Source organism: Candida metapsilosis (genome assembly GCF_017655625.1).
Source record: "Candida metapsilosis strain BP57 chromosome Unknown scaffold3, whole genome shotgun sequence".
In the NCBI taxonomy this organism is placed as follows: Eukaryota; Fungi; Ascomycota; class Pichiomycetes; order Serinales; family Debaryomycetaceae; genus Lodderomyces; species Lodderomyces metapsilosis.
Genome location: NW_027138161.1, coordinates 931,998 through 958,940, shown reverse-complemented (window position 1 = coordinate 958,940; position 26,943 = coordinate 931,998). Strand labels below are relative to the sequence as shown.

The following is a 26,943-nucleotide window of genomic DNA, read 5'->3' as shown; positions in this document are numbered from 1 at the left end:
TACACCAACTGGCTAATCAAAAGACTCACATATACAGCCTCACCTTTGATACAGCCGCACAATTATTATCTTTTTTTGGCCACTTGCATTATATCACCCCTTTTGTGTCAGAAGAGAACGCCATTGGTTTCAAACACTCTGATTCTGATTCTAATTTTTTTTTTTTTTTTTTTTTTTCTTTTTCAAATATCGTTGGCTATTTTTAGAATTGTCATCAAATCAAGACATCATTAAGGACCCCAGTGGCGGAGCATCTTGAATAATAACAACCCTGTCAGAGCATCAGCGAACAAAAAACAGAGACATATTTTAAAACTAGGAGAAGGACCACGACTAAACAGTAATCAAATGAGTCCTCGATTTCCACCCAATACCAAGATAAAAGACTTTGGATACCCTGAATCACATCCACTACATTATGCCGCGTCGATAAAACAGTCTCGAAAACTACAGCTACCTGACGAAGATGGCGTAGCATTTGATGAAGATGATGAATCTGATACCACGTCGACGACATCCTCCTTGGACGAATCTTATCACCGATCGCGAGACCACGAGAGCCTAAGATATGAAGATCGTGATGTATATGGCCATAACCCGGGCCTAGATTATGGCTATGACGATGATGAATTTGAAAAAGACGAAATAAATTGTGAAGCTAGGGCTATTTTCGATTTTCAACCGGAAAATGATAATGAAATTGGCTTACTAGAAGGGCAAGTGATATGGATCAGTTATAGACATGGCCAAGGTTGGCTAGTTGCAGAAGATCCAGAAACTGGAGAGAATGGACTTGTACCAGAAGAATATGTCGAATTGATTGGTCTACTAGAAAGGGTGGAAGAGAGAGAAGAAGAAGAAGAAGAAGAAGATGTGGCAAAACCATTTTTGCCTGAAATATTAAGAAACCAAGAACCTGTGGAAGTTGGGCGAAAGTCTGATGATGAATGGGTAGATACTGATGACGAATCCTCGATGCTGAACCTAGATATGGCTGGGAAAATAGAGGGAGAACAGGAAGATGAATTTGTGGATGCATTGGATAAATCAGTTGATGAAATGAAGATATGACACGAAACGAAAACCAGAGATGAAGAATTGTATTATGTATATTGTGTAGGAAGTAATGTGTCACATCATCATCTCTTGCATGCATCGCGTCTTTGAAAATGCGCATTTCACTCAATAACCAAATTTTTTTTTTTTTTAACAATCACTTTACAACCAGAAGACAAAATGTTCATATGACTAGGCTCTGAATACTCTCCTTCCAACTCGGAATCCAAGAAGAGTAGTAACTCATCTAAGATAGTGAGTAGGAATGGAAGCAAAACGGACAAAAAGCTGTCGAAAGAATTGCAACAAACACCATCGGATCAACCACGCCGTAAGCGTAAAAATAAGCAAACACTTGCGAAGACCATACAGGACCATCAAGTGTTTACAGAAGCAGATAAAAGTATATTGACATTAGATGAAATCAACGCCCTTAATTATGCTCAAGAAGTGAAAAACGATGCTTCTGTCGGCTATTTTGACAAAATCTTTGGATCGAGCCGACCGACACAACCAGAACAAGAAATAAGAAATACACTGTCTAAGGGCAATGACAACACCACGACCACAAATAGCTACTTTGATAAAATATTTGCCTCTGACAAAACCACTTGGCATAGAGAAAAGAGGCAAACAGCTATTCCCATTACAGACCAAGGTTCACATAGACCCATGGTGAGTGAATCAGAAAAGGCAGAAAGTTATTTCGATAAAATCTTTGGTGCTACTCGAAAACGTCCGACAAAGGCCCAGTTAAGAGATGAAGCACGTCAGGAAAATCGAATACGTAGGCAGAAAGAACGTTTGAGACGTGATGAATTAGAGCGGATTAAACAGAGAAGACGAGAGAGGGAGAAAAGGATGCAACTCAAACAAGAAGAGAGAGCCCAAATACTGGCACGCGTTGAAGCAAAGCGACATGAGAAGTTGGAAGAAAAATTGAAGAAACGAGTCTTGAAGCTAGAAAAGTATTTGGAGAATACTCGGTTTCAAAAGCGACTTGATCGTGATGCTATTTCAAAAGAGTTGGATGATTGGAAATTGGAGTTGAGTAAACCGCGAGAAGAGCGTATTTCTTTGGATGAGTTCAAGGAAAAACTGCAGCGTAAACTCAAACCTCAAAGCTGTGACAAGTTGCAGAATGACCCTACTCAGACAGGAGAACAGCAAGAGGCAGAAGATGGAGAAAAAGAAGTGCCAGTTGAAAATTACTTTTTGAGGAAAAGCGAACGTGAACGGGATGATAAAGTTGAGGAGAAACGGTTAAAAAGATTGGCACAGGAAGTGGTTGAAAAAAGACGTAAAAGAATAGCAACACTTGAGAGGACGTTTTCTAATTTTAAAACAAAATATCGCCCAGAAGTGCCTCAATTATGGGAGGAGCTATACAAGTTGAAGCAGCAAGAACAGCAGAGACTTATCGAAGAATTTGAAAAAGGAGTAGTAGATGATACCATACAGTTGCTGATATTGCCCGTTTTCAGTCCACTTCATCAAGAGATGCTAAATCGAGAGACTCATAAAATGCAAAGGGAAATTGGCAGAATTGAACGCGAGTTGGCCAAACCAAGAGCAAAATGTGATGTGTCTGCGTTGAATCTTCGATTGAATCAATTAAAAGATGAGTGTGAAAAGCGGTTGGGTGCACACTATGGTGCACAACTAGAGCGAGAAGCTACAGGCGCGTCACCTGAAGAATATATGCTTGATAATGAGACTTCTGACTCTAATCGTTCCTTCAACGGCCAAGAAGAAATAAACAATGACGAGCTTGACGACTACAGGCTGCTAACCGATAGTCGACCATTCCGACTTCCAAATGAAAATTATATCAAATTTTACAATCGATTCGTCAGTGAAACACTAGACCCTACAAAGAGTATTCCAGAATCACCGTTATCGTCTCTGAATGTCAATTACGATGGAACATACCCCAATGAACCTAAATACCCTGGAAGTTTTTGGTCGGCAGAGGAAAAAGAATTATTCTTTACTTTACTCGCTAGGTATTCGATACACCAATTGGATATGATTAGTTTGCACTTGGGTAAATCTGAGTTGGAAATAGTGACGTATTATAATTTGTTGAAACTGGAGTTGAATAAACTTAAAAAAAGGGCTCGCCATAGCGGACAATCAGATTTGAAGGAGTGGGATTCCCGCTTAGTGCAATATGAAGAAATTCCTGCTGCGTACGAAATGCTGAAATATTTCACTAAACTCGAAGATGAACAAAGCTTGTTGATTAACGCTGGTGGAGATGATATTAATGAAGTTGCTGACCGTGATGAACCTGACTCCTTATTGCTAAATAAAGTTCATTTGTCGAGAATGTTTAGCCGGCCATGTGATGACAAAACTTGCCAAATAATGGAGGATTTAGTTAAGCAAGTCACCAAGAATATATTGATCAATATAGTCAACGCCAAGACGAAGAATAGACCAGAAGATGATCTGAGCGATGCAACCACTATTAATATATTTCCCAAGAACATCAAATCATCCTTAACTCAGTTGGGGTACTCACAACCCAATGCCATTTTCAACTGTGATAATCGATTTGTAAAGAAAGTGTACACAGAAAAGTATGGACAACATCGATGGTTCAGTAGCCTTCAGAATATGGTTTCTGTTCCTGCATTTGGTGAGTTGAAACCAGTACCGCGAAAGCCAACAATTCGCACTATCCATAACCTTCACCAATTTCAAGAGCATACGAATGCTGTCGAGGAAGGGGTGGACGAAGACTTCGGGTCCAAGTTGTTCCAATTGGAAACTGAAACCGTTGATGATCATGACATGTGGGAGCTGAGAATGTATGAACATGCATTGTTATTAATGTTGCTTGAGGGTAAGACTGATGCGTCTGCCGGAGATCTCAAAAGGTTGAAACGATGGGATAGGGAATGCGACTTGGAAGAGAAGTTGACGAAAGGTGAATCAGAGATGGATCAGATAACTAATGGAGAATTGGGAGATGATGACAGTGACAGTTCAAGTGATGAAAGTGATGACGACTATGACCTGACTGATGCTTTAGAAGATTATTCACGTCGATTTCCAAACTATGATGAAATTGATGGGCAAACTTCGGCCAAAAGGAGAAAACTTGATGAGATTGATTTCGAAAATAGACCCACTGTAAGTGATGTATCTGACCAGGACAATGATGGGGAGTTTTTCGTAGAGGATCATGATAAACATGATGAGCACAATGAGAACAACAACGAGAACCACAATAATGACGAAAATGATGATGAAGGGGCTCTTTTCGATGAGTTTTTCATCAGACATTACCACTAGAAAAGTATGGTATACAACTGATTGAGGTATCAAGCTTAAAATTTGCTTGTTTTGTGGTATAATTGGTCTGATGGTGCCAACACCTCATCTTTGAAAAAGAATAGAATATAACTCACCTCTATGTCACACTCGTTTTGAAATTTGTCAACCATAGTATTTAAATGGTTAGTCGTTGCCCTATTGACAATTCCGATAATACAAATACCTGAAAGTGTTGATATCTGGTCAACTCGTATCGTGATGTACTCAAACTCGCGACAACATTTGGTCAACGAAAACCATACTGCATCGTCTGATTGATTTGGTCAATAAAGGACTGGCTAAAATCTATAGAGTGCTGAACTCAATAGCTATATAGAAATGAATTGAAGTTTATTAGTGAGGGGTTTTTGGGCAATTGAATGTTGTCATAAGATGTCTCAACTCTGAATGTATCAAACTTCTCCGTGATCGAAGAGAAGACAGAGTGTAGAAAGAAAGAGAATTGCGCTAAATGAGAGGAGAATAAGGACCTGGATGTCAATTATAAAGAAATAAGATATAGCAAGTAATTGACTATTGATACTGGCAGACACCACTCCACCAGATACCTTTCCCAACAGGGCACCACTCCTGCTTTATCCTGGTAACAAAATAACAAATCAAATGATATCAAAAACAAATTAAAGCTGTAGCAACGTTAAGCAATGTTTTGCAATTGATGAACCTTTTTCAAAACGTCATCTCAGTCGAAAACAACTCTTGACAAAACTCTTCAGTAAAATATAAACCAGTATGGATCATAAGGCTTGGTAACTGTGATTGGAAAATAAAATCTTCTTCTTCCTCTTCTTCATCATAAAATTCAGCTTCATACGAACATCTATTAAATTTCAAAGGGTCAAAATGGAAATCCTAATCTAAGGGTCACCCAAGTAGTATATATTGAGATTGATCAACGGCAGTGCACTTTGTGCAGCGCCCTTATTTTGATAACCTCACACTGGGAACACTAATCCGATCCCTTTATCTTGTATAATCTTCTTTCCTCTTCTATAATTTCTCGTGTTTCAGTAGCTTTTGTTCTAGTTCATCATATGACTCCAATTTGAATACAACTCAAATCCAAACAATATGTTTTTTCACATTCAAGTTGACTCAAGTTACCACTGGACCATTTCGAACGAGGCCAGTGTCATCTATTTCGTTTTGCTCATGGATCCATCCCTTATCAGGGTCCATAACCCAATGATCTTCTTGACTTTTCTCAGGACCTGGATCTGTATTTTCATTTGCCACTTCCCCAAAGATCCATCCCTTATCAGGGTCCAATACCCAATGTCCACTCTGACTTTTCTCTGGAACTGGGACAGTCATTCCACAGGCTACTTCTTCACGACGACGCTTGAGTATACTCGATCCTAGACTCTTAGACTTTACCTTCCTCAATTTTATCTTTTTAGGCAGGTAGTATTCATCTAAAAAGCCATGCAGGCCAAAAAATTGGCCAGTTTCTGGATCAATGTCAAGTAATTCATCATGTGACAGTGGACGGAACAGATCAAGGTTTTCAATATCTTCATCATCGTATTCTGCAGGAGGATTATCTTCTTCTTCAGAAGCTTTATCATCTCTCACATTTCCATTTTCAGTATCAAATAACAAAGAGTTGTCATCGGTGGCAAGTGTAACCTTTCTTTTGCGTCTAAAGGTTCTCGCAAAACCCGCTTTAAATGAATCGCGGATTTTTAGCCACTTTTTTCTACACTTCACTTCAGGTTTAGAATTTGTGACAACAATGGGGTTCAGAATTGACTGTGTTACATCAACGCCTGCACCGTCTCTTTCTTGATTAGATGGGTGCCTAACAGCAGGAGTACCAGGAGCTGGTGATTTCTTCTTTGTCTTTGGTGACGATTTCTTTTGCTTTCTCCAAAACTTGCTCTTGTCTTTCATGCGAGCAATCACCGCACCTTTCGAACCCGCTTCGAGACCACATTGCGGGGTGTTGGACGTAGCTGATTGTTTTTTGAATGGTTTGCTAACCTTTTCAAAAGCTGCATTAATCCTCCTCTTCATAGCGTAAGCTCGTGGGTTGTCGATTGGAACCGGTTCAATATCCCAGATTGGAACATTGAGATCATCATCTCCTTCATCATCCTCATCTGTTTCTTCATAGCCTTCATCATCGGGGCAACTAATCTTCTTGCCAACATTGAACCACTTCTTCACTTTTTTGCTAAACTTGGATTTCAGTGGAGGACTCAATTGGGGTTTCAGTGGGGACCTTGTGAACATCTTTGTCCACTTTTGTTTCAAATTTCTCTTCCACTTTCCCTTTGGCTCATTAATGACTTGTCCGGTGGAGTTATCAGGGGAGTTCTCACTGTCATTCTCAGTTGATTGATCAGTGGCTGATTGTTCAACTCTGGATTCAGTAGCATCAGCAGAACCACCATCTTCTTCTTCTTCTTTTCCATGGATATTTTCAACTGGAACAACAGCTTCAGGCTGAATCAAAATAAAATCTTCATTCTCTTCAACAACTTCATTTCTTATCTCACAATCTTTGGTGTGGTTGTCAACTGATTCTAAAGTTTTTTCCCACAAATTCTCACTTGGAGAGGAAATCTTTGTCACACAATTTCTGGTGCTTTCAACTGGTTGATTTTCAATGGCCAGTGAATTCAACTTTGGAAGACATTCGGGGGAAGTTTGGTTAATGGATGTAGCTGTTGTGGTGTTCTGAACAGCCGGTTCCATCTTTGGATTGGTGGTGGTGACGGGATCAACAGACTTGGTGGTGTCTGTGGTGTCACTAGCAACAGATGTGGTGGGATCTGCTTGCTTCAATTGTTTAATAACTTTGGTAACATGTTTGGGCCATGCTAATGGTTTGGTTAAATTTGATTCTGGACCAATAGTAAATTGTTTGACAAGTAAACCCCGATTTGGTAACGATTTGGGAATTGGTAAATGTCTGGTGGTGGTGGCAGTGGTGGCAGTGGATTCACGCAGGCTGGAAAGTAACTTGGCGGCGTGAAAGGATAACATGATAGTGGAGAAGAGAAGAAGAGAAGAAGAGGAAAAGAAGAGGGAAAGTACGATTATAGGATTTATGTTGCCAATTTTTAAGAGGTTTTGGTATATTTCGGAGAATATCAAAAAAAAAAAGAAAGACTGCATAATGCAAATAAGGAGAGATATTATGTACGATAACATTGGAACAAATGCGTTGCTAAATAGGGTATGTAGCTACAAAGATGTATTGTTGTATGATACTTTCTTAGCTAGTTGAACTTATTCAGATTTGAGTCTATTGCAATCCAGTACAGTTTATCCAAGAGGATGTTATACATGATAATGATATATAGCTACAAGTAACAGCTGAATCCAGGTGTAGATACATTTGATTTGTATTTGTGGTAGTTTCTCGTATTTTTGTTTGGTGTGGTTTTTATCTGGCATAACATTTTATATTTTTGCAACCAAAATCGCACAATGGAAAAACTGAGGCGTCTCTTTTTCTGCAAAGAGTTTTGCTATAGGGATTTGAAGAGTAGAGAGTTGATTAGAAGCTCAAAGAAGGAATTTTCTTGCTCTAAAAGGTAATTTTGTTATCTAGCATTTCTGGTATTTTTTTTAATAAATAAGCTTTTTTGCTTGAAGATGGAGTGAAAATTCTCTTTAGGAACAAAAGATTATACAATGAGTCGGATTACTAGTACGAATACAGTAATCATACTAACTAGCTAAATCATAACTTCTCTTGTACCAACTCAATATGTAGCTGTCTAAACAATTACTGTTGAAGTTGAACAGGAGGGCAGGTGACGGCAAAGGATAATTGAGCTACCACGACGCTACCGAAAGCTGTTGATGTTACAACCTACACGGTCCTATACTAAGGATACCTAAGACCCTAGGATATTCTCCCATTTACTACTACTTAGACCTATTCTTATATATATATTTGTAGGTAGTGTTGTTCCTCGACATGTGGTTTGGTACTTACACTCAATGTCAGGTAATTGGTAGCATCTCAGCTCTCTCATTTTTTTTTTCTCCTTAGAAAATTAAAGAGCAGTGCCTTCGCTGTCTAATAGTTATCACCTTTGGTATTCAAATTTAAACCACAATGTTGAGAACTACAATGATCAGATCCTCATTACGCTCTGTTGCTGCCAAAAGATTGGTAAATCAATCAAGATTGAGTTCAAGCTTGATTAAATCATTCCCAAGAGCAATTGCAGCTAGATCATTCCACGGATCTTCAATCTTGTTCACACCTGAGTCGGCCTTGAATGAAGTTGTAAAAGCAGAGAGTAAAATTTCTGAAGCCATCCCAAATGAATTGGACCAAGTTTACCAAGACTTTTTAAACACCAGTGGTTTTGAAGTTGTTTCCGCTCCAGGTACTGCAAGCGTTGAATTGGTCAAGAAAGATGCTGATACTGGAAATATTTTACATGTTTACTTTGACATTGATGAAGTTACAGATATCCCCACTGAGGATTTGGCTGCTTTGGAGTCTGGTGATTTGGAAGAAGAGGCTAACCAATTGGATCAATTGTTGTGCAATGTCAAGATTCTTGTTGAAAACCCATCAAACAATTCGGGTTTGTTTTTGAATTTGTTTTTGCAAAACACAGAGTCTTCGTTTATGATTGATTTTGTCAACGTCCAAGAGGATGTAAAATCATTCATTAAAAGCATCAAGGATGAGAACGAATTTATCGACAAATTTAAGTACCAAGGTCCTAAATTCGCCGAATTGGACGAAAGTTTGCAAACTGAGTTTGAAAACTATTTAGTTGCCAAGGGCATCGACAACGAATTGGCCGACTTCATTGTTGCTTTTAGCGATTTCAAAGAAGAAGGCGAATATAGAACTTGGCTCAACGCCGTTTCTAAATTCCTTCAATAAACACCTTCACTGTGGCTTTACTACCTTCTCTCCTCTCTCTATGTATCAATTTAGAGAAACGAGACTATGTATATAGAGTTTGAGTCCACTTATTGCAAAGTAACATTTTTAATTTGTAGCTAATAGTAGTGTAATTATTACCAAATGTGGGAAAAGTTGTCGTGCGACAAACTCAACTACAAAGCGTAAATCTTTTCTGAAAAATCCTCTTTCCCTATTACAGGTTTATGCACAATTCAGAGCCAACTTTCTTTGTATCATTAATCGTATGTCCATTGTTGAGCAGTTTAGTCATTAACTCAATTACTAACTCACAGATAGAGTGGTGCCTGCGCTGGAACTGCCACCGATGTGGCATTCTTCCCAATTGACACCATAAAAACAAGGTTGCAAGCCAAAGGTGGGTTCTTCCGCAATGGAGGCTATAAAGGGATCTACAGGGGGCTTGGATCGTGCGTAATTGCATCCGCTCCATCGGCATCGCTTTTCTTTGTCACATACGATACCATAAAGCGAAAATTACAACCTCACGTTTCTTCACCCACCCATCGTCACATGATTGCTGCCTCCGCAGGTGAAGTAATGGCTTGTATAGTACGAGTTCCAGCAGAGGTTATCAAGCAACGAACCCAAGCCAGTCACATGGGTTTGACTTCGAGTTGGTCCAACTTCAAGCATATACTTATGAATAACCAACAACATGGAGTAATTAGAGGACTATACCGTGGCTGGAATAGCACAATAATGAGAGAAATTCCATTTACAGTTATCCAATTTCCACTCTATGAATGGTTAAAGACGTTGAGTAACAATAGTGAATCTAACCCAGTCTCTATGGGGTTGAGAGGAGCCCTTTGTGGAATGGTGGCTGGTGGTGTTGCTGCGGCACTCACAACACCATTAGATGTGATCAAAACCAGAATCATGTTGAGTGCTGATAAAGTCAGTTTTGGACGCATGATTTCTCAATTGATTAAAGAGGAAGGATTGTCGAGCTTTTGGAAAGGTGTTGTACCGAGAACATGTTGGATCAGCTGTGGAGGGGCAATATTTTTGGGGTGTTATGAGCTTGTACGTGATGAATTAATGCGATTGTAAGAGGAAATAGAAACTTAATAGAGTGTAACATTTGATTAAACTATAAATCGATGTCTCTAGTTGTATTTACTAATCAACTCCTCAGCAAACTCAATATACTGCTTTTCAGCCTCTTCTTGTGGAGTTCCTTCCAAGTCTTTCCAGCTTTGCCATTTGTACTTACCTTTGAAATCAAAAGTACCTGGTTTGTCTGTAGTGTTGTCACCAATAGTTGCTTGCTTGTAAAGACCGTAAAGTTTCAACAATTCATCATCAGTAGGTCTTTTAGCCAAATTGGACACGGTATTTGCCTATGACAATTGTTAGTATCATCTAGATTCAATTGAGCTCAAGAATAAATCAACATACTTTTTCTTCAAATTCTGCTGACACCATTGCTGTGTTGAATTGATGGGATGTGTAATAAATGTGGTGGGTTACTGGTGTCCTTTTTTTTTTTGCCTCTGTTTGTCGTCTATTTATACTCCACACACGCACACACACACACACACACACACCTTCAAACGATGGAACTTCACAGAAACCAGGACTATCGTCACCCCACCCCACCTCTTTCTTCTTCGTTCATAGCAAATGTTACTAGAGTGTTTCAATACCTTATTGGCTCTGTATTCACGACAGAGGACACTACAATAGTATCTTGTTACGCACTGTGTTGCGCAATTCTACGGTGCTATTAACCATGGGCCCCAAAATAGTTCGGCGAGTATTTCCTACCTCTAAACAGAGCACTTATCCTACTGGGAATAGAATAAAACGTGGTCAAAGCTGACAATTACTCTCCCTCCATCTTGTACATAGAAGTGGTAGCTCGCAGCTTTTGTTGAAAATCAATTTCAAATATTTTTTTTGTAGTGGCGAAAAACACCATCTTTACATTCACAACAATATAAACCCAAAATGTTTAGGAACAATTACGATAACGACTCCGTGACTTACTCCCCAACAGGAAGATTGTTCCAAGTGGAGTATGCATTGGAAGCAATTAAGCAAGGAAGTGCTGCAGTTGGCTTAACATCAAAAGATCATGTTGTTCTCGTGGCTTTAAAGAGAAATGCAGAGGAATTGGGTTCATATCAGAAGAAAATTATCAAGATAGATGACCACATGGGAGTTGCATTGGCTGGATTGGCTCCTGACGCACGTGTATTATCCAATTTTTTGAGAAAACAAGCAATGCAATGTAAAATGGTTTTCAACCGTCCCATTCAAACGCAAAAGGCAGCATTGACTATTGCTGATAAGGCACAGGAAAATACCCAAAGCTATGGCTCGAGGCCATATGGAGTCGGATTGTTGATTGCTGGGTATGATGAAACCGGTGCTCATTTGTTGGAGTTTCAACCATCAGGATCAGTCCTTGAATATTATGGAGCTGCAATTGGTGCCAGGTCACAAGCAGCTCGTACATATTTAGAAAGAAATTTGGACCAGATAAGAGAATCTGATTCCGTAGAGAAACTTATTGTACATGGGTTATATGCCTTGAGAGATACGTTGAGTCAGGATGTGGAATTGACATTCAAAAACACAAGTGTTGCCGTGGTTGGTAAGGGCCAACCTTACACATCTTATGATGATGAGGCCGTCCAACAATGGCTAGACAAGCTAGATTCAGTGACAAATGATAGAAATAGAAATGATGGGGATGAAGAGAACAAGGATGAGGAGAATAAGGACGAAGAAGGTGAAGCTGGTGAAACTCAAGGTGATAGAATGGATACAGATGAATAATACATTCTCTAAACTATTTACTCTCCTTACTTACCTTCCTCTTGTTGCTCTTGTTGCTTTATGGCGACTTTTTTGATTGCCTCCATACATTCCTTCTGCATCTCATTAAGCTTGTCATTGAGAAATCTGGGATCATGGAGCTTTTTGCTACTTCTTATATCATCAATGCACTCTTTAATTTGGTCGATATAACCACGAATACTCTCCTTCTCTGAGCTCTCCATCAATTCGCCGAATTGGATCAAAGCAATTTCGGTATCAGCACACAAGATTTCTGCTCTTGACGCATGCTCGTAATACTTCTTCATCTCTTCGTCGGCTTCCTTATTCCTGTTACTCTCTTGAATCATTCTCTCCACTTCTGCATCAGTCAATCCAACTTCTGTCACTTGGATTGATACGATGTTCTGCTTCCCATAATGAGGAGAGTCCTTTGGATAGGGAGTCTTGTCCGATGCACTAACATTGATAATACCATCGGCATCAATCTCAAATTGAACTGATATCTGTGGCGTACCTTTAGGACCCTGTGGTATATTTGCGAGCTTGAATTGCCCAATCAATTTATTGTCCTTTACAAGCATTCGCTCTCCTTGATATACACGTAATTCAACTCCTGTTTGTCCATCCACTGCGGTTGAAAACATTTGCTCTTTCTTGATAGGCACTGCCGAGTTCCTTGGTATCAATGGGCTAAAGATACCCCCATATGTCTCTATTCCCAACGATAATGGGGTGACGTCAAGTAACACCACATTTTTAACTTGGCCAGATAAAACAGCTCCCTGTATCGCTGCTCCCAAAGCCACCGCTTCATCAGGATTAATAGCCGTACTTGGCTTTTTACCAAAAAGCTCCTCCACAACTTTTCTTATTTTGGGCATTCGAGTCATACCTCCAACCAATAGAACTTCATCAATATCTTTCAATTTGAGTTCTGCATCTCGTAGACATTTTTTGACTGGCTCAATAACCTGTTCGATAATAGGCATCGACATCTCATCAAGCTCGTCTTCGGTTAAACTAAATTTGATGTGCTTATCCTCGTGAATAAATGGGATGTTGATTTCAGTTTCCTTCACCTTGGATAACTCAATTTTTGCATCTTCTGCCGCCTCTCGAATTCTCTGCACAGCTAGCTCATTCTTGAAAAGATCGATTCCATATTTCTCTTTAAAGCTTTCAATAATACGTTTTAACAAAATAATGTCAACATCCTCACCACCCAAATGCGTATTCCCATTCGTTGCTCTAACCTCAAAAACACCATCTTCGATATCCAAAATGGAAATATCAAAAGTCCCGCCTCCAAAATCAAACACTGCAACGATCCCTTCCTTTCTCGATTTGTCACAGCCATATGCAAGCGCGGCCGCTGTAGGCTCATTAATAACACGAAGCACATCCAACCCAACGGTCTTTCCTGAATTCTTCGTGGCTTGTCTTTGACTATCGTTAAAGTATGCTGGAACAGTAACAACTGCTTGGTTAATATTGGCCTCACCCAATTGCTTTTCAGCAGTTTGTTGCATCTTTTGGAGAATCAAGCCTCCTATTTCGGAAGGACTTATTTCACGTCCATTCGATGTTCTTAGCACAGCATCACCTTGCTTGTTTGGCACTATTGTATAAGGAACATTCTTGATATCTCTCTGTACTTCACTGTCCTCAAACTTTCTCCCGATTAACCTCTTTGTTGCGAAGAAGGTATTCTGAGGGTTTATAACTGCTTGTCTTTTAGCAGATATTCCAACCAAAGTTTTTTGATGATCAAATGCCACAATGGAAGGCGTTGTCCTCTTTCCTTCCTCGTTTTCAATGATGTGTGGCTCCTTGTCGGCACCCACATAGGCTACCGCTGAGTTTGTTGTACCCAAATCTATTCCCAAAACATGTTTGAATCTGTTGAAATTACGTGGAGCCCGTAAAGATCGAGACCTAAAGCTCTTGATTGTAGATAGCATGTTTGGAAGTTGCAATTGTTGATTGTTTTATGTACAGTTTTCAATTGGTTATAAATAATCTACAATAACGTCATAGATCTTTCATCGCAAATATAATCTTCGCACGCTACCATGCACTAGAGATCTACACAAAGGGTCTCTCACAGCTTATTAATTTAACCGGACTCAAAGACTACATGTCCGGCATTTAAAATTATATTAGCGTACCGGAACCCTAAGCTGAGCAACGTGTTTAATCCTATCATGCTGACAAATGTGCTGGCTTCTTGTATACCCTGAAACTCCCAAAGAGACACAGAGTCAGCTCTTATTTTCTGGATTTTTCCAAACACCGTTAGAACTTGCCAAAACAGCTTTTCAATAGTTAGTATTACCACAGGTTTATTATATCTGTTCCTTATAACAAAGCCTCGCAAAGACAGCGGCTTACCGTCGATATTATTTTTGATTACTGGAATTTCCATTGCATGCTCAAAAACGACCCAATGAAGAACTGCATCTTCCAGCGCAAGGTGACTCAAAAATTGACTAAGCTTGAACTTACTTCCGCTGCTTTCCGGTAATAATTTCATTTTGGTTATAAAGTTAGAGTCTGTGCAAAAATCTTCAAACCTTAGAAGTGACATGATAGTTGCTGAATTCGATTCCTTCAACCCCCGAACATTGTAAGAGAGATCAAACAACTGGAACAAGTTAGACATCAGGTCATGGGTATTGGACCTGATGAAACCTCCCGTGCTTTTATGGCTCATCAATTTTAGGTTCACATAGTCAAAATACGTATCTTGGTGGATAATACACCACGGAGTGCAGATAGGGAGATCAACCAGATCAGGAACTTGGAAACCATACCTATTCCACCCTTCAGATACGATTCTGGTTGCAACTGCAAACAAAAGATAGGGGTGAGCCTTGCGTTTGTGGCTATATAATTTCAAAACATCAAGATTTTCAATCATTGGTGTGCCACCACAGACATGAGTCTCCATTTGTGTTAACAAAAAGCGTAAGCCTTCCGTGATATAGTTCTTGTAGAGTTTTCGTTTCTTTGAATCGTCTCGCAAAGTGCTGTATGTTTGAACAGTATATGACTTCAAATGCTCGTCAAGCATCTTTGATTTCAGCTTAAAAAATCGGCTACGATTGTGAAAGCGGCGATAGCTTGTGCTTTCAAGTAAACTCATGTTGAATAGCATACTTTCCGCTGACGATGCTGTAATCTCGCAAGAATTGATACGCTCTATATTTTTAAGGCCGATATGGTACAACTGGTTGGATACTAAATGTTCAATAACGGAAGCTCTGAGAAAGTCAATACGATATTGTGAATCCCTAAGTTCTGCTTGTAAATTCGCATCCTCAGCCTTGGCCATTTTTAATAGAGTGGGTAGGTAGTTCATATCTAATGAGAATCGTTGATATCGTTCACTCGTCCAAGGTAAATTAGCAGCTAGCCCCACTCTAGTGGTTTCCTCATGCCGAGGAATGTTTTCAGCGCTTAAGTGGTTCATATAATGCTCCAACTCAAGCTGACACATATAAAGTACATAACAAGCTTTTTGGTAATCCTTGGGCTCTTCTTCGATTTCCAACTGGGAAAATATAGATGCAAATAGCCTCTTGTATAGAACATTCCAAAAATACGGGTGCAGTAGCTTTTGTCTTAGCAACTTATTCACATTGTATAAATTAAAGACATCCTTTATATCTAAATCGCCAACATCAACAATGTGTAGTACAAGATCCAATGGCAAAGTCAGCATTCTTGTGTATGGTGGGCATGTAGTAAAGTGAGATGGTTAAAATTTTCAACTTGCTATAGGATCAGTAATCGTATAGACTTTAGCGTGATGAAGGTTTGATCTATATAAGTGAATAAGCTTGTATAATATATTTTTGATTCCTGAAATACAATTTCAGTTTATTTTTATTTCATTTTTTTTTTTTTTTTTTGCGTTTTCCATGATCCAGTATCATCTAGTCATCATGAGCAAGAGAAAGAGTGAACACCATTTCAAGGGTCATGGAAAGAAATTCAAAAGCGGTTCTAATTTACTAGACCCCAATACTTCCGGGATTTATGCAACATGCCCTCGGGGAAAGGAAAACCAATGTCGGAGAGAGCTACTCAGTGTCCTCTCTGAAAAGATTCCCGAGTACTTCGATATCCCAGAAGATGACAACAATGAGGAGGAAGATGAACCTAAAAGTGCCTTATCCATAGAGGAAAAGATCAAGCAGGAGCTTTCTGAAATGAAGGAGGCGGATAAGAACCCTAAAACCAACTATTTGCAACCAATTGATATTGATGTAGAATGTGTTGTGTTTATCAAAACTAGAAAACCAGTCGATCCAGTGGTACTAGTCCAGAAATACGCCCAGGAGTGTTTTGACTCGGGTGTAAAGACTACTAGAAGTACTCAGAAACTCACTCCGATTAGTGATTCTTGTAGCACAGCAGGTGATGCCGAAGAGCATCTAAAGGAGTTGTCCAAGCGTGTTCTAAAAAACCACTTTCACCAGCAGGATCAAGAGCCTGTCAAGTTTGCCATTCAAGTTTCGAAAAAGCATTTTGATACCCTCAAATCTGAAGAAATCATCAAAGCGGTTGCTGAAACCATAGGACGTGACCATGGGCATACCGTGGATTTGAAAAACTACGAGAAATTGATAATCGTCGAGTGTTATAAAAACAATATAGGTATGAGTGTTGTGGAGGATTATATAAAGTATAGCAAGTTCAATTTGCAACAAATTTATGACAAGACATCATCACACTAGTCATTCATCACCTAACTATGTAACACATCCAAACTGGGCTTCACCTCCAACCATGCTAACCAATCTGCCTCCAGATGGGGTATGAGACCCATTGTGTATAGCTTATATACACCTATTGACATGTTCATCAATTGAAAGAAAATAAATCCCAACTTTGCAAAAAGAATAAGCAGCAGGTTGTCATCCGTCTTTAACTTCAGAAATGTTGGATTGAGATCATTAAAGATTGATTTGATGGGATTCCACAACAACATCATTGTCATTGTAACTGGAATAATCTGTAAAGAATTTCCTGTCATGTAGCTCATAAACGCATTCATCGGAATGGACTTCGCTGGTCCAATAGCAAGTTCCCATATTTTCTTTGACTTTAGTTCGTCCAACTCCGCCCTGTGATCTCTTTGCGTAGCCTTGTTTGTGTGCCCAAGAGGTTTCGAATCGAAACCCGGTGGAGATACTACTGAGTTGATACTCTCATGCCCTTTGGTTTTGGTGACTCTGCTTTCCTCGCGTTTTGACTGAACCATATCTAATGACTCTTGGTGTGGTGGTTATATCGTTGGTTAAATAGTGGAGGCTTTTGAAGACAGAGAGAGAAAAAAAGAAATGGAATTTTGGTTTCTTCAGCAATCGCCCGCCCATTCAAACAAAAACTGCACCCACAATGGACTCGACAGATTACAAAACAAACCCACTCAATCGAATAATAGGATTATCGGTTATACTATCCGTTGGATTCTTGCTAGTTATATTGGCCGGTATTTACGGGAATTGGTTTCCCATTGTTATCGGAATCATATTCTCGGTAGCTTATCTACCAGTGGCCATCACAAGAAGACTCAATAGTTTCGATCCTTTTAGCACTCCCAGCACTAATGTGTTTGCAGAACTGGGCCAATTCTTGACTGCCTTCTTGCTAGTAAGTGGGCTCTACTTACCCATTGTTTTGCACCACTCTTACATATTGACCACAACAGCCGCAGTATTGACAATAATTGGTGGTGTATTGATTTTTGGAACAGTCTACACGTTTAGTCATTACTTCGATGAACCAGAGGAGGATGACGGGTTGGCCAATTTTTGAGATATACACCTGTGTGGTTCGACTTCTAATTATAAGGAGTATTCCAACGTTAGAGGAGCCTAGCTTGTCATTAATGTACGAAAGGAAAGGAAAATTGGTCTTGTATACTTCTATATAAGGTTTAGGCCCCTTAATATATCGCAGTTTGGCATTGGCATGTTTTGTGCCTGTTCTAGTTTCCGCATATCGGTGGTAAACCAACCAATGGCATCCTCAATCAAATTGTCCTTATGAATCTGTTCTCGTTGGCATTTGGCTCTTTTATCTTGTATGTAAATATTCTCAACTTTGGATCCAAAATTCTTAAGCTCCCTTCGTGACTTGTTTTCGATCTTTTTAGCAAATTTGTCGTTGATGAAATATGGAATCTTGTATTTAGGAGTTTTCCTTTCTAGATGAAACTCTGATGAGGGAACAAAGGAATAGTCTGATGTGGGATCGTTTGAGAATAACGCAGACAATATAGGCACGATTAAGATAAGCAAAAGCGGCAACAAATTCCTTAAAACCTCCGAGAACGATTGTGGCCCTGGAGACTCTTCTCTATTTTGAGCACGTGCATTAGGAGTCGCCCTAGGGGTTCTCCTAGAAGTTCTTCGGTGTCTCATAAATGGGTCCTGACCGCCACCAAATGATTGGAAAGTGAATCCATTGCCTCCAAATGTGAATGTTGGACCCGATGCAAAAGGACTTCCACCATTGCCAAAAAACATGTTGAACAAATCATCCTCAAAAGGACTTTGTGCTCCACTAGCAAAGCCGCTTGTTCCTGAAAACGAACCGAAACCTTGACTAGCAGCACTTGCATTCGATATTCTAGATGTGGGGTCTGTACCTGTCTGATCGTATATGCGTCTTTTTTGGGGGTCACTCAAGATTTCCCATGATTTGTTAACCACCTTGAATGCTTCTGATGATCTAGGATGTGGATTTTTATCAGGGTGGCATTTAATAGCGAGTTTTCTATAGGATTTTTTAATTTCTGATTCAGTTGATGTTTTGGTAACTTCCAATATTTCGTAATATTGGTGGCCCTTATAAGAAAGGACACGGGTTACAACAGCTTCCTGCTCCTTCGTATATGACATAGCGGCTGGTAGATACTGGACAGTTGAGGTGTGTATGTGATGCTGGAGTGGTGGGTGTTGGCACTTCTTTTATCTGAAGATTCAACTTCACAAAATTTTTTGAAAATGATATTTCGTAAAGTTTTCTCTGTCTCTACACTTAATTTTACGACAAAGAGAATACAATTTCGACAGACAGCTGAATCGCTTATATGTTAAGGAGAGCCTTCTTGCAATGGTAGACGAAGTGGGGGGAGCTTCAATTTCACGGTTTAATAGCACATGTATTGAAAGAAGCTAGGTGGGACCTTGCCAGCCGACCAGAAGTTTGACTGCCGTCAAGCCCAACTCTGAACAAGGTTCCCCCAGATGCTGTGAACCTATTACTGGGGTCTGTTCCATCCACCAGTGCATGTCCCATTATGATACCACGAAATAGAGCGTATCCGCTGTCGTCCTCAAGTGACAATCTACAACGCAACGGTAGGATAGGACTTGGTAATAGCAATTCCAAACTAAAGAGTCCTCTCCGGTATGACAATCTTATTCACGGGATGCCAAACGGCCTTGTCCGACTTTTCTAAAGTCTTAATTGAAGAGATCAATCTTAATCAGGTCAAAAAAGGAGTGTTGACAGAGTCAAGAAATATACACAGAAGCTACAAAGTGCCTTTGCATGCTTCATGATGGAGCTACAATTCTAAAAATCGTTAGTGAGAGGGCGTGGTTAGCAATTGGAGGGTTTGAGTTTGGGGCATTGGGACGCATGCAACCTCGGCATTGAGGAGACATAGGCTAAATTGTTGGAATTTTTACTTGAGGACCCAGAGAGAAACTGTCACTCTGTTATCCATTTTCAGTTCATCGGCAAATGCATACTTCCGCTCGAGCACAAGTTGACGATCCCATTCCACAGCAAATGTTACGCGAGCTGGTTAAAGTGCTTCAGCAGTGACTTTCAATTTACTACTTGGTTGTGTTGACATGGATATGGATGGAGAAGCTAGGTCAAACTACTCAAGCGTGTTTGGGCTTCTGTATATCCCTGATGTGATATATTTGACGGGTTTATACCATACGAAACATCAGCTCAGATAGTTCTCAAATAGGGATGATCAATGCCATGATACAGTAGGAACACGTTCAAAAGACCATAGAAGTTTTCTAAGTCTTCGAAAATGGTGAATGCAGTGGATATCTACGACGAGAGTCGTGACCCTTTAGGTATAACTAGTTTACAAGAGGCTGATCATTTTCAAATATAGTTATTTGTTTGGCGAGGAGGGAGTTGTTGGTTCCAGAGGAAGAGTTGTGAATGAACAATTGACGATGGGTGTTAGCAAACGCAGACAAAGGAATTACAGGAGAGGGATAGCAGTATACTTGAGGGCAAAAGTGGCTATATTGACAATGGGTATCAAACTTTTTGCAGTTTACTGTCTATGCTTGCAAAAGATCAACGAAGATGATTTTCAGTGAGGTTTGTAAAGTCACTGGTTATTGGCAAGAGCGAGAATGGTAGGTATGTTCAGCTGGCGTGGAATGTAATGGTGCAGCTGGCGTCAAACAACTGTAATGAAGTTCTATTCTGATGATGGATGAATTTCCTAGTAGGCTTGTCAATCCAATACAACAATCTTGCATCCAAACGCGCCCCGAGCAATGACAAGAGAGTGACAAAGAGAGATAGAGAGATAGCGAGAGAGATTGAGAGCTTGCTACAAGGGGTTAGGATCAAAGACGTCAAATTATAAATGTGTGAAACAAATATAAAAAAAATTGCAAAAGCAAATGGGAAATTGAAGATAAAGTAGCCCACCAACCACAGCACCTTTCTCCCAGTAAATTGACATCAAATAAGCGGTCACCAGTCGCTTATAATCCATTTTCGAAAACAAAACAATCACACGTAAACAAATGACAGATAAAAAAAGTGTTTAGCAAACAGTTCAATAGTCCAGTCAGTGTAAACCAAAAAGCGTTCCAAAGTAAATAGTCTAATTGACCAAGTAGTGTGTAACCAAAGTTTCATTTAAACCAACGTATCAAGATATATCTGTTTGATATATGAGCACCAAAGATTGTAAACTAAATAACTAATCGCGAGTTATTTCTTTGCTGTAACAACCTCATTCCTATTCCATCGACTTTCCATAGTGAGTTAAACCAAAGGGGCAGTTTTCAACATCTCATCTTCCTAAAACGCATCGCTGAGCGATTCCTTGTTTGGACTTCACAGACCCACATTTTGATGGTGGGTCCCTCGAAGTAAATGAATTTAAAGTATTTTAAATTCTCCACGAATCGGTACTCTGCGTCAATATCCTTTTGTTATTGCCCTCAACGTATTAAATCTTCTTCCTTAATGTCTTCAATTTTGCTCATCTTATTTTCCGTCTCAATTTCATCTCTCTAATGAGATATCTTGCAAATTCCGCCATTGTCAAATATCCAATAGCTTTGTTGGTTGAATCTTTACAGATCATGTGTTAGTGTCAGTGACACTTGGTGTTGTTGCTCCAGTGCCTTTATTCTTTGATTTTATCCAATTGAAAAACCTTTTAAACAAATTCCATTTCCTGACAGGTTTGTCTGGACCAAGTCTAACAACAGCAGCAGCAGTACCACCAGAATGAAGAATACCATCTTCGTGTTCAGTCGGAGTCGATGGTCTTGGATCGGTATAGGGATTCCATCCCACACATGGCTTCAGTGCCGTATTAGGATCCAGTCCAACTGCTTCATATTCAGTCGGGTTCGGTCCTGCATCACTTGGTTTTGGATCAGTATAGGGATTCCATCCCACACATGGCTTCAGTGCCGTATTAGGATCCAGACCAACTGCTTCATGTTCAGTTGGATTCAAGTGTAGATCATTTGAATTCATGTCTGTGTCATTTTCTGAATTTCCAGCAGTAGCAGTAGCAGCAGTAGCAGTAGTAGTAGTAGTAGTAGTAGTAGTAGTAACATCATTGGCAGGGACAGTTTCATCAGCAGGCTTAGAAGATTTCAACTTCTTGGCCGCTTTTCTCTTTCTCTTCTTTTCCCTCTTTTTCTCCTTTCTCCTCTCCTTTTGCCTTAATTTTTCAGATTCTTCGGCACTAGCCTGCTCTAAACACGTCAAACCAGCAGGGGTCTTCTTGCCAAATTTAAACCATTTTTGCATAGTGGCTTTGAATTGCCATTTCTTCAGCTTCACCACCAAATTGGGTTGCAGGGGCAAGACAACAGGAACAACAGGAACAACAGGAGCAACAGGGGAAACAGGGACAGTTGGAACAACAGGAGCAACAGGGGAAACAGGAGCATTAGGACAAACAGCAACAGTAGTTGATTCAGAATTCAACTTGGATTTTTTCCTGAATAAAATTTTCCACTTTGCAACACCAACTTTCTTCTGTTCAGCATCAGCAACAGCTTGTTGACCAGAGCCACTCTCTTCAACTCCAGGATTAACAACAGATGGTTCAACGTCAGGATTGATAACAGATGGTTCAACAGATGGTTCAACAGATGGTTCAACAGATGGTTCAACAGATGGTTCAACAGATGGTTCAACAGATGGTTCAACAGATAATTCAACAGATGGTTCAACAGATGGTTCAACAGATGGTTCAACAGATGGTTCAACAGATGGTTCAACAGATGGTTCAACAGATGGTTCAACAGATGGTTCAACTTCAGGATTAATTACAGATGGTTCAACAGATGGTTCAACAGATGGTTCAACAGATGGTTCAATTTCAGGATTGGTAACAGGATTGGTAATTTCAGGAATTGGGGTTGACACTGTCTTTTCAATTGGAGAAACTTCAGTTGAATCATTTAAGTGGCGGTATGGATTGTAACGTCCTTTTGCTTCCCTTCTTAATCCTTTGGCTGCATAGAACAGATCAAGTCCAGCTGATTTGGTGGAACCAGCTTTTTCATTTTGAATTGACGAGGTGGATGATCTCAATTCAATATTGTTCGATGTAGGGTCAATAGGTGTACGATAATCAGCGATGGTGAAGGCACTGACATATCCAGTTGAATAAGCGTTTGGGGTAGTAACATCATTATTTGTGGCTAAATTGTGCAATCTCTTAGCTCTTTCTGAATTTGCGAGTCTTTTTCTCCTAATCTCTTTCCTGGGATCAAATGGCTCAGACATTGCTGTCGGTTGCGGTAATTTAAGTGACATGTTACTGGGGAGAAGAGGAGAAGAAGAGAAGAGAAGAGAAAGAAGAAGAGAAAGAAGGAGAAAACAGTGGAATTAAATAGGATTATTGGTTTGGATTTTCGTGATTATTTGGTGAGTCCGACAGAATATCAAAAAAAAAAAGAATAAACGAAAACAAGAATTACCCCTCCCCCGCCTTTAAAACAGACACAATATATGTATTGATATAGATGAATTGTGTGTCTGTCTCTCTTTTATGGTATGCAATGTATCTATACTTTGAATGTTGTTGTTTTAGTTCTGCTTGTAGTTGTAGAGGGACTATTTGTACGTCAAAGTGATAAGTTAATACATTTAAAGCCAAATGATGTACAGTTAGTTGACCTATCCACTTACTTCTCGTGCTATATATCCTAGTAGCTAACTAGCTCTCTAGGTAAAGGTGATTCCTTTCTTTGTTTTCTGTGTCTGTTGTCTGTATTTGTGTCTGTCAGATTTTCTCTCTTTAATTTTTGCAACCAAGTAGTTAAGAGTGAGGCAAAATACGAAATATATTTTTTTAGTATGCAAAGAGTAGGCACAGACACAGACACAAATTTATCACTACTTCGTATATCTTTAAATACCTCTACTTACTCATTTTTCGTTTGAAAGTTGACTCGAGTAGGGTTTCTTCCCCTTTATCTGAGGATCGAACCCTTGTTTTTTCTTGCATCGCCTTATTGTTCATAACCACCTTCTTCCTCATTCTATAGTAACTTTCGCTCAAGTCCGGACTGGTTACACAGTTTTTATCAATGAAGTGCTCGTGCTTTTCTTAACACAGCCAGTACTATTCTATATCACTTATATTTGCCTTAACACCATATAGATCAATATCTGTAGTTTCGTTGCAATACATTCCTACCTCGTTTGACATTCTGTATGCAAATCATCACCAGTATTGCATTTGGTTATACTTGTTTCGCTTCAGTTCAGCAATGTTATACACACTTCAATATTCTTCAAATTCGTTACAAAAGGGCCACCAACGGCTACATCTTCGTCTTACGTGCCCATCAGGTACACTTTAGTCTGTCCGTATATCACACACGATGGTAGTTTATTCAGGTGTGACTGCTTGTTCATTCTTGGTCTTCTTTATCGCCTTCTGTTCCACTTTTTCAAAGTATACCTGCTCGTGACTCCTGACGTGAAAAACTTCGAATGCAGAATCATAATTATCTAAACGGTTGGGCTCCTCCGTAACCACCACATTTAGTAGTTTTCCCAAAGCAAAACCCTCGACATTCGTTGCAAATGGGATTGATTCAACAACCATTTCCATTCCTGTGTTTTCCTCCACGCAAATAGTTGGACATAATGGTGAGTACTCTCATCCTGATTTAACTCGAAATTTTCACTCTAAGCCACTGCATTTCCTCGAAACGTTGTACATCAGTCAAACCCTCCAATCCTTGACGTCCGAGTGGCACTCGCTTCTTAATAATATACTCATTGGCTGACCTTAAACTTTGTCTCATGCAATACTTTCTTGTGTACCTTCGCACCGCATATCATCCCTTATCTATTTTTCTCTTTTGCTTCAACTGAGAAACGTTTGAGAATTCGAGGGGCGAAAAATGAAAATCAAATTTGTTTCCTTCATCACTTTTCACCAATCGACTTGGACAACTAATTTCCAGTGTCAATTGCAGATGAGTACTTCCGTAATGAGCCAGAATAGTACAGAAGACTTTGCTATTTCGTCATTGTTGGACACAGACCTTTACAAGCTCTTTATGCATGCAGCAGTCCACAAACATTTTCCTCAAACTCCAGTAAAGTATAAGTACACCAACAGGACACCGGATTTAAAACTCAATTCAGCGGCTGTGGATTGGTTAAAGACGCAAATTGGCCACTTGGGAGAAATTAAATTTTCGGATGAAGAGATAACATACTTGCAAGCAGCTTTACCTCAATTGCCTAGTGCTTACTTAGAATACTTGAAGTCATTTCACCTTGATCCCGTTTCCCAAATCAAGTACTTCGAAGATGACGATAATTTTGGGTTGGAAATAGCTGGAAGTTGGAGTGATACCATATTGTATGAGATTCCAATTTTAGCCTTGATATCTGAGGCTTACTTTAAATTTGTTGACACCGATTGGAACTACGAACATCAAGTCGAGCTTGCGACTCGCAAAGTGGAGGAACTTCACGCAGCACAGTGTAATTTCAGTGAGTTTGGAACAAGACGGAGGAGATCTTTTCAAGCTCAGGAGATTGTCATTAAGGCAATCAAGGACACTGGTGAACGATTGAACTCAAAATTTGTTAGTGGTACATCCAATGTTTATTTTGCTAAAAAGTACGATCTTCCACCAATTGGAACAGTTGCGCATGAGTGGTATATGGGCATCGCAGCCATCACTCAAAACTACAGGCAAGCCAACAAGTTGGCCATGGATTATTGGATTGATACATTCACTCCCAAGTATGCTGGACTCGCGTTAACTGACACTTTTGGGACTGATAACTATCTCAGTGTTTTTGCTAAGCCGTATATTGACGATTATGCAGGTGTGAGGCAAGACTCTGGTGACCCAGAATTATACACTGACAAAATTGCAGAGCATTACAGGAAGAATGGGATTGAGCCTCATACCAAAGTGATTTGTTTCAGTGACTCATTGAACGTGGAGAAGTGTTTGAAGTATAAACAAAGGGCCGATAAAGATGGTTTATTGAGCACTTTTGGAATTGGAACCTTTTTCACAAATGATTTTGTTAACGCAACAACAGGTGAGAAATCGCAGCCTTTAAATATAGTCATTAAGTTGAGTGAAGCAAATGGGTATCCTGCCATTAAAATTAGTGACAATATTGGAAAGAATATGGGTGATCCCGAAACGGTGAAGAGAGTCAAAAAGGAATTGGGATATAGCGAGAGACAATGGGAAGGAGGAGACGAAGCCCATAGATGGTAGTGTGTGTGTGTGGATAAGAGATAGCTTTTGCACTATTTATAGAGTGGGTTTTAATCATACAGTTATGGGAACTATTTTAGTAACGTTTTTTTTGAAATGACCATTCAGATACTATTTTTTTTTTTTCTAAACCAGAAGTGGTATCTACATCTTTCTCCTTGTTTCTTCCTTATAATGATCTTTAGCTCACTGGATACTGCTTATCATGCTTCTAGCCTTAAGTACTTGCCCTCAGTCTTTTTTTCGTAAAGACAAGCCTTTCAAGCATCGATTGGGTACATCGATGGGAATACTTTTAAGTTCAATCTCTTTATTTAAGTCAGGTCCTTATTCTGTCATGAAAATTATTTACTCGGTTATGTCCTTGTATGAATGGGAAGAATGAAAGATGCTTGATGTGATTCGATAAAAAGAAGCACAAACAGTTCATTTGAAATACATGCGTACGCTTTTTGGTGTACACACTTAGAATCAGATTACTGCAAGACTGGCTGCTTTACCTGGTGAGCCATGAATAACATCATCAGTCTATTCTTCTATTTAGAAAGAAGGGGAAATTAATGAGTAATAATTATCCACAGAATAGCCTCATCAGTAAGATATGGACGCCAATACTTTAAAAATCTAAGCAAATCATTTGGTTGACAGATTCTTTAAGCTTTCACATCTGTGGAATATCCCCATTGGCATCAAAATAATCGCGGCAAACCAGAGGATTCGAACCAAGCTAATACGTCAAAGTGATAAAATCAAAGCTTTCTTCTACTTGCAACGGCAACTAACCCTGGAATACAAAATTTATACCGTCTGTTAAGA

General features: G+C 39.5%; 13 protein-coding genes across 13 annotated transcripts; 7 read left to right on the top strand and 6 right to left on the bottom strand. All coding sequences in view use genetic code 12, as the record gives it.

The window, feature by feature from the left end:
* Positions 1-348: 348 nt before the first annotated feature.
* Positions 349-4,359, top strand: I9W82_003207 (uncharacterized protein; the record flags this gene model as incomplete). The annotated part of the gene is made up of 2 exons (XM_067692148.1): positions 349-1,050; positions 1,345-4,359. 2 exons carry the CDS (start codon positions 349-351, stop codon positions 4,357-4,359), a joined length of 3,717 nt encoding a protein of 1,238 aa, XP_067548556.1.
* A 711-nt stretch (positions 4,360-5,070) lies between these two features.
* I9W82_003206 (uncharacterized protein) lies at positions 5,071-7,392 on the bottom strand (the record flags this gene model as incomplete). The annotated part of the gene is made up of 2 exons (XM_067692147.1): positions 5,071-5,253; positions 5,524-7,392. The coding sequence occupies 2 exons, from the start codon at positions 7,390-7,392 to the stop codon at positions 5,071-5,073; spliced, it is 2,052 nt and encodes a 683-aa protein (XP_067548555.1).
* A 1,099-nt stretch (positions 7,393-8,491) lies between these two features.
* MAM33 (Mam33p) lies at positions 8,492-9,265 on the top strand (the record flags this gene model as incomplete). Its single annotated transcript, XM_067692146.1, has 1 exon — positions 8,492-9,265. One exon carries the CDS (start codon positions 8,492-8,494, stop codon positions 9,263-9,265), a length of 774 nt encoding a protein of 257 aa, XP_067548554.1.
* Positions 9,266-9,492: 227 nt separating this feature from the next.
* Positions 9,493-10,363, top strand: I9W82_003204 (uncharacterized protein; the record flags this gene model as incomplete). Its single annotated transcript, XM_067692145.1, has 2 exons — positions 9,493-9,531; positions 9,587-10,363. 2 exons carry the CDS (start codon positions 9,493-9,495, stop codon positions 10,361-10,363), a joined length of 816 nt encoding a protein of 271 aa, XP_067548553.1.
* Positions 10,364-10,419: 56 nt separating this feature from the next.
* Positions 10,420-10,738, bottom strand: ACB1 (long-chain fatty acid transporter; the record flags this gene model as incomplete). The annotated part of the gene is made up of 2 exons (XM_067692144.1): positions 10,420-10,653; positions 10,712-10,738. 2 exons carry the CDS (start codon positions 10,736-10,738, stop codon positions 10,420-10,422), a joined length of 261 nt encoding a protein of 86 aa, XP_067548552.1.
* Positions 10,739-11,263: 525 nt separating this feature from the next.
* Positions 11,264-12,097, top strand: PRE5 (proteasome core particle subunit alpha 6; the record flags this gene model as incomplete). The annotated part of the gene is made up of 1 exon (XM_067692143.1): positions 11,264-12,097. One exon carries the CDS (start codon positions 11,264-11,266, stop codon positions 12,095-12,097), a length of 834 nt encoding a protein of 277 aa, XP_067548551.1.
* A 26-nt stretch (positions 12,098-12,123) lies between these two features.
* Positions 12,124-14,061, bottom strand: I9W82_003201 (Hsp70 family ATPase; the record flags this gene model as incomplete). Its single annotated transcript, XM_067692142.1, has 1 exon — positions 12,124-14,061. The coding sequence occupies one exon, from the start codon at positions 14,059-14,061 to the stop codon at positions 12,124-12,126; it is 1,938 nt and encodes a 645-aa protein (XP_067548550.1).
* A 155-nt stretch (positions 14,062-14,216) lies between these two features.
* Positions 14,217-15,824, bottom strand: I9W82_003200 (uncharacterized protein; the record flags this gene model as incomplete). Its single annotated transcript, XM_067692141.1, has 1 exon — positions 14,217-15,824. One exon carries the CDS (start codon positions 15,822-15,824, stop codon positions 14,217-14,219), a length of 1,608 nt encoding a protein of 535 aa, XP_067548549.1.
* A 223-nt stretch (positions 15,825-16,047) lies between these two features.
* On the top strand, positions 16,048-16,842 carry I9W82_003199 (putative tRNA acetyltransferase; the record flags this gene model as incomplete). The annotated part of the gene is made up of 1 exon (XM_067692138.1): positions 16,048-16,842. The coding sequence occupies one exon, from the start codon at positions 16,048-16,050 to the stop codon at positions 16,840-16,842; it is 795 nt and encodes a 264-aa protein (XP_067548548.1).
* A 664-nt stretch (positions 16,843-17,506) lies between these two features.
* I9W82_003198 (uncharacterized protein) lies at positions 17,507-17,926 on the top strand (the record flags this gene model as incomplete). The annotated part of the gene is made up of 1 exon (XM_067692137.1): positions 17,507-17,926. The coding sequence occupies one exon, from the start codon at positions 17,507-17,509 to the stop codon at positions 17,924-17,926; it is 420 nt and encodes a 139-aa protein (XP_067548547.1).
* A 110-nt stretch (positions 17,927-18,036) lies between these two features.
* Positions 18,037-19,014, bottom strand: HLJ1 (type I HSP40 co-chaperone; the record flags this gene model as incomplete). Its single annotated transcript, XM_067692136.1, has 1 exon — positions 18,037-19,014. The coding sequence occupies one exon, from the start codon at positions 19,012-19,014 to the stop codon at positions 18,037-18,039; it is 978 nt and encodes a 325-aa protein (XP_067548546.1).
* A 2,461-nt stretch (positions 19,015-21,475) lies between these two features.
* Positions 21,476-23,176, bottom strand: I9W82_003196 (uncharacterized protein; the record flags this gene model as incomplete). Its single annotated transcript, XM_067692135.1, has 1 exon — positions 21,476-23,176. The coding sequence occupies one exon, from the start codon at positions 23,174-23,176 to the stop codon at positions 21,476-21,478; it is 1,701 nt and encodes a 566-aa protein (XP_067548545.1).
* Positions 23,177-24,852: 1,676 nt separating this feature from the next.
* Positions 24,853-26,127, top strand: NPT1 (nicotinate phosphoribosyltransferase; the record flags this gene model as incomplete). Its single annotated transcript, XM_067692134.1, has 1 exon — positions 24,853-26,127. The coding sequence occupies one exon, from the start codon at positions 24,853-24,855 to the stop codon at positions 26,125-26,127; it is 1,275 nt and encodes a 424-aa protein (XP_067548544.1).
* Between the last annotated feature and the right edge of the window lie 816 nt (positions 26,128-26,943).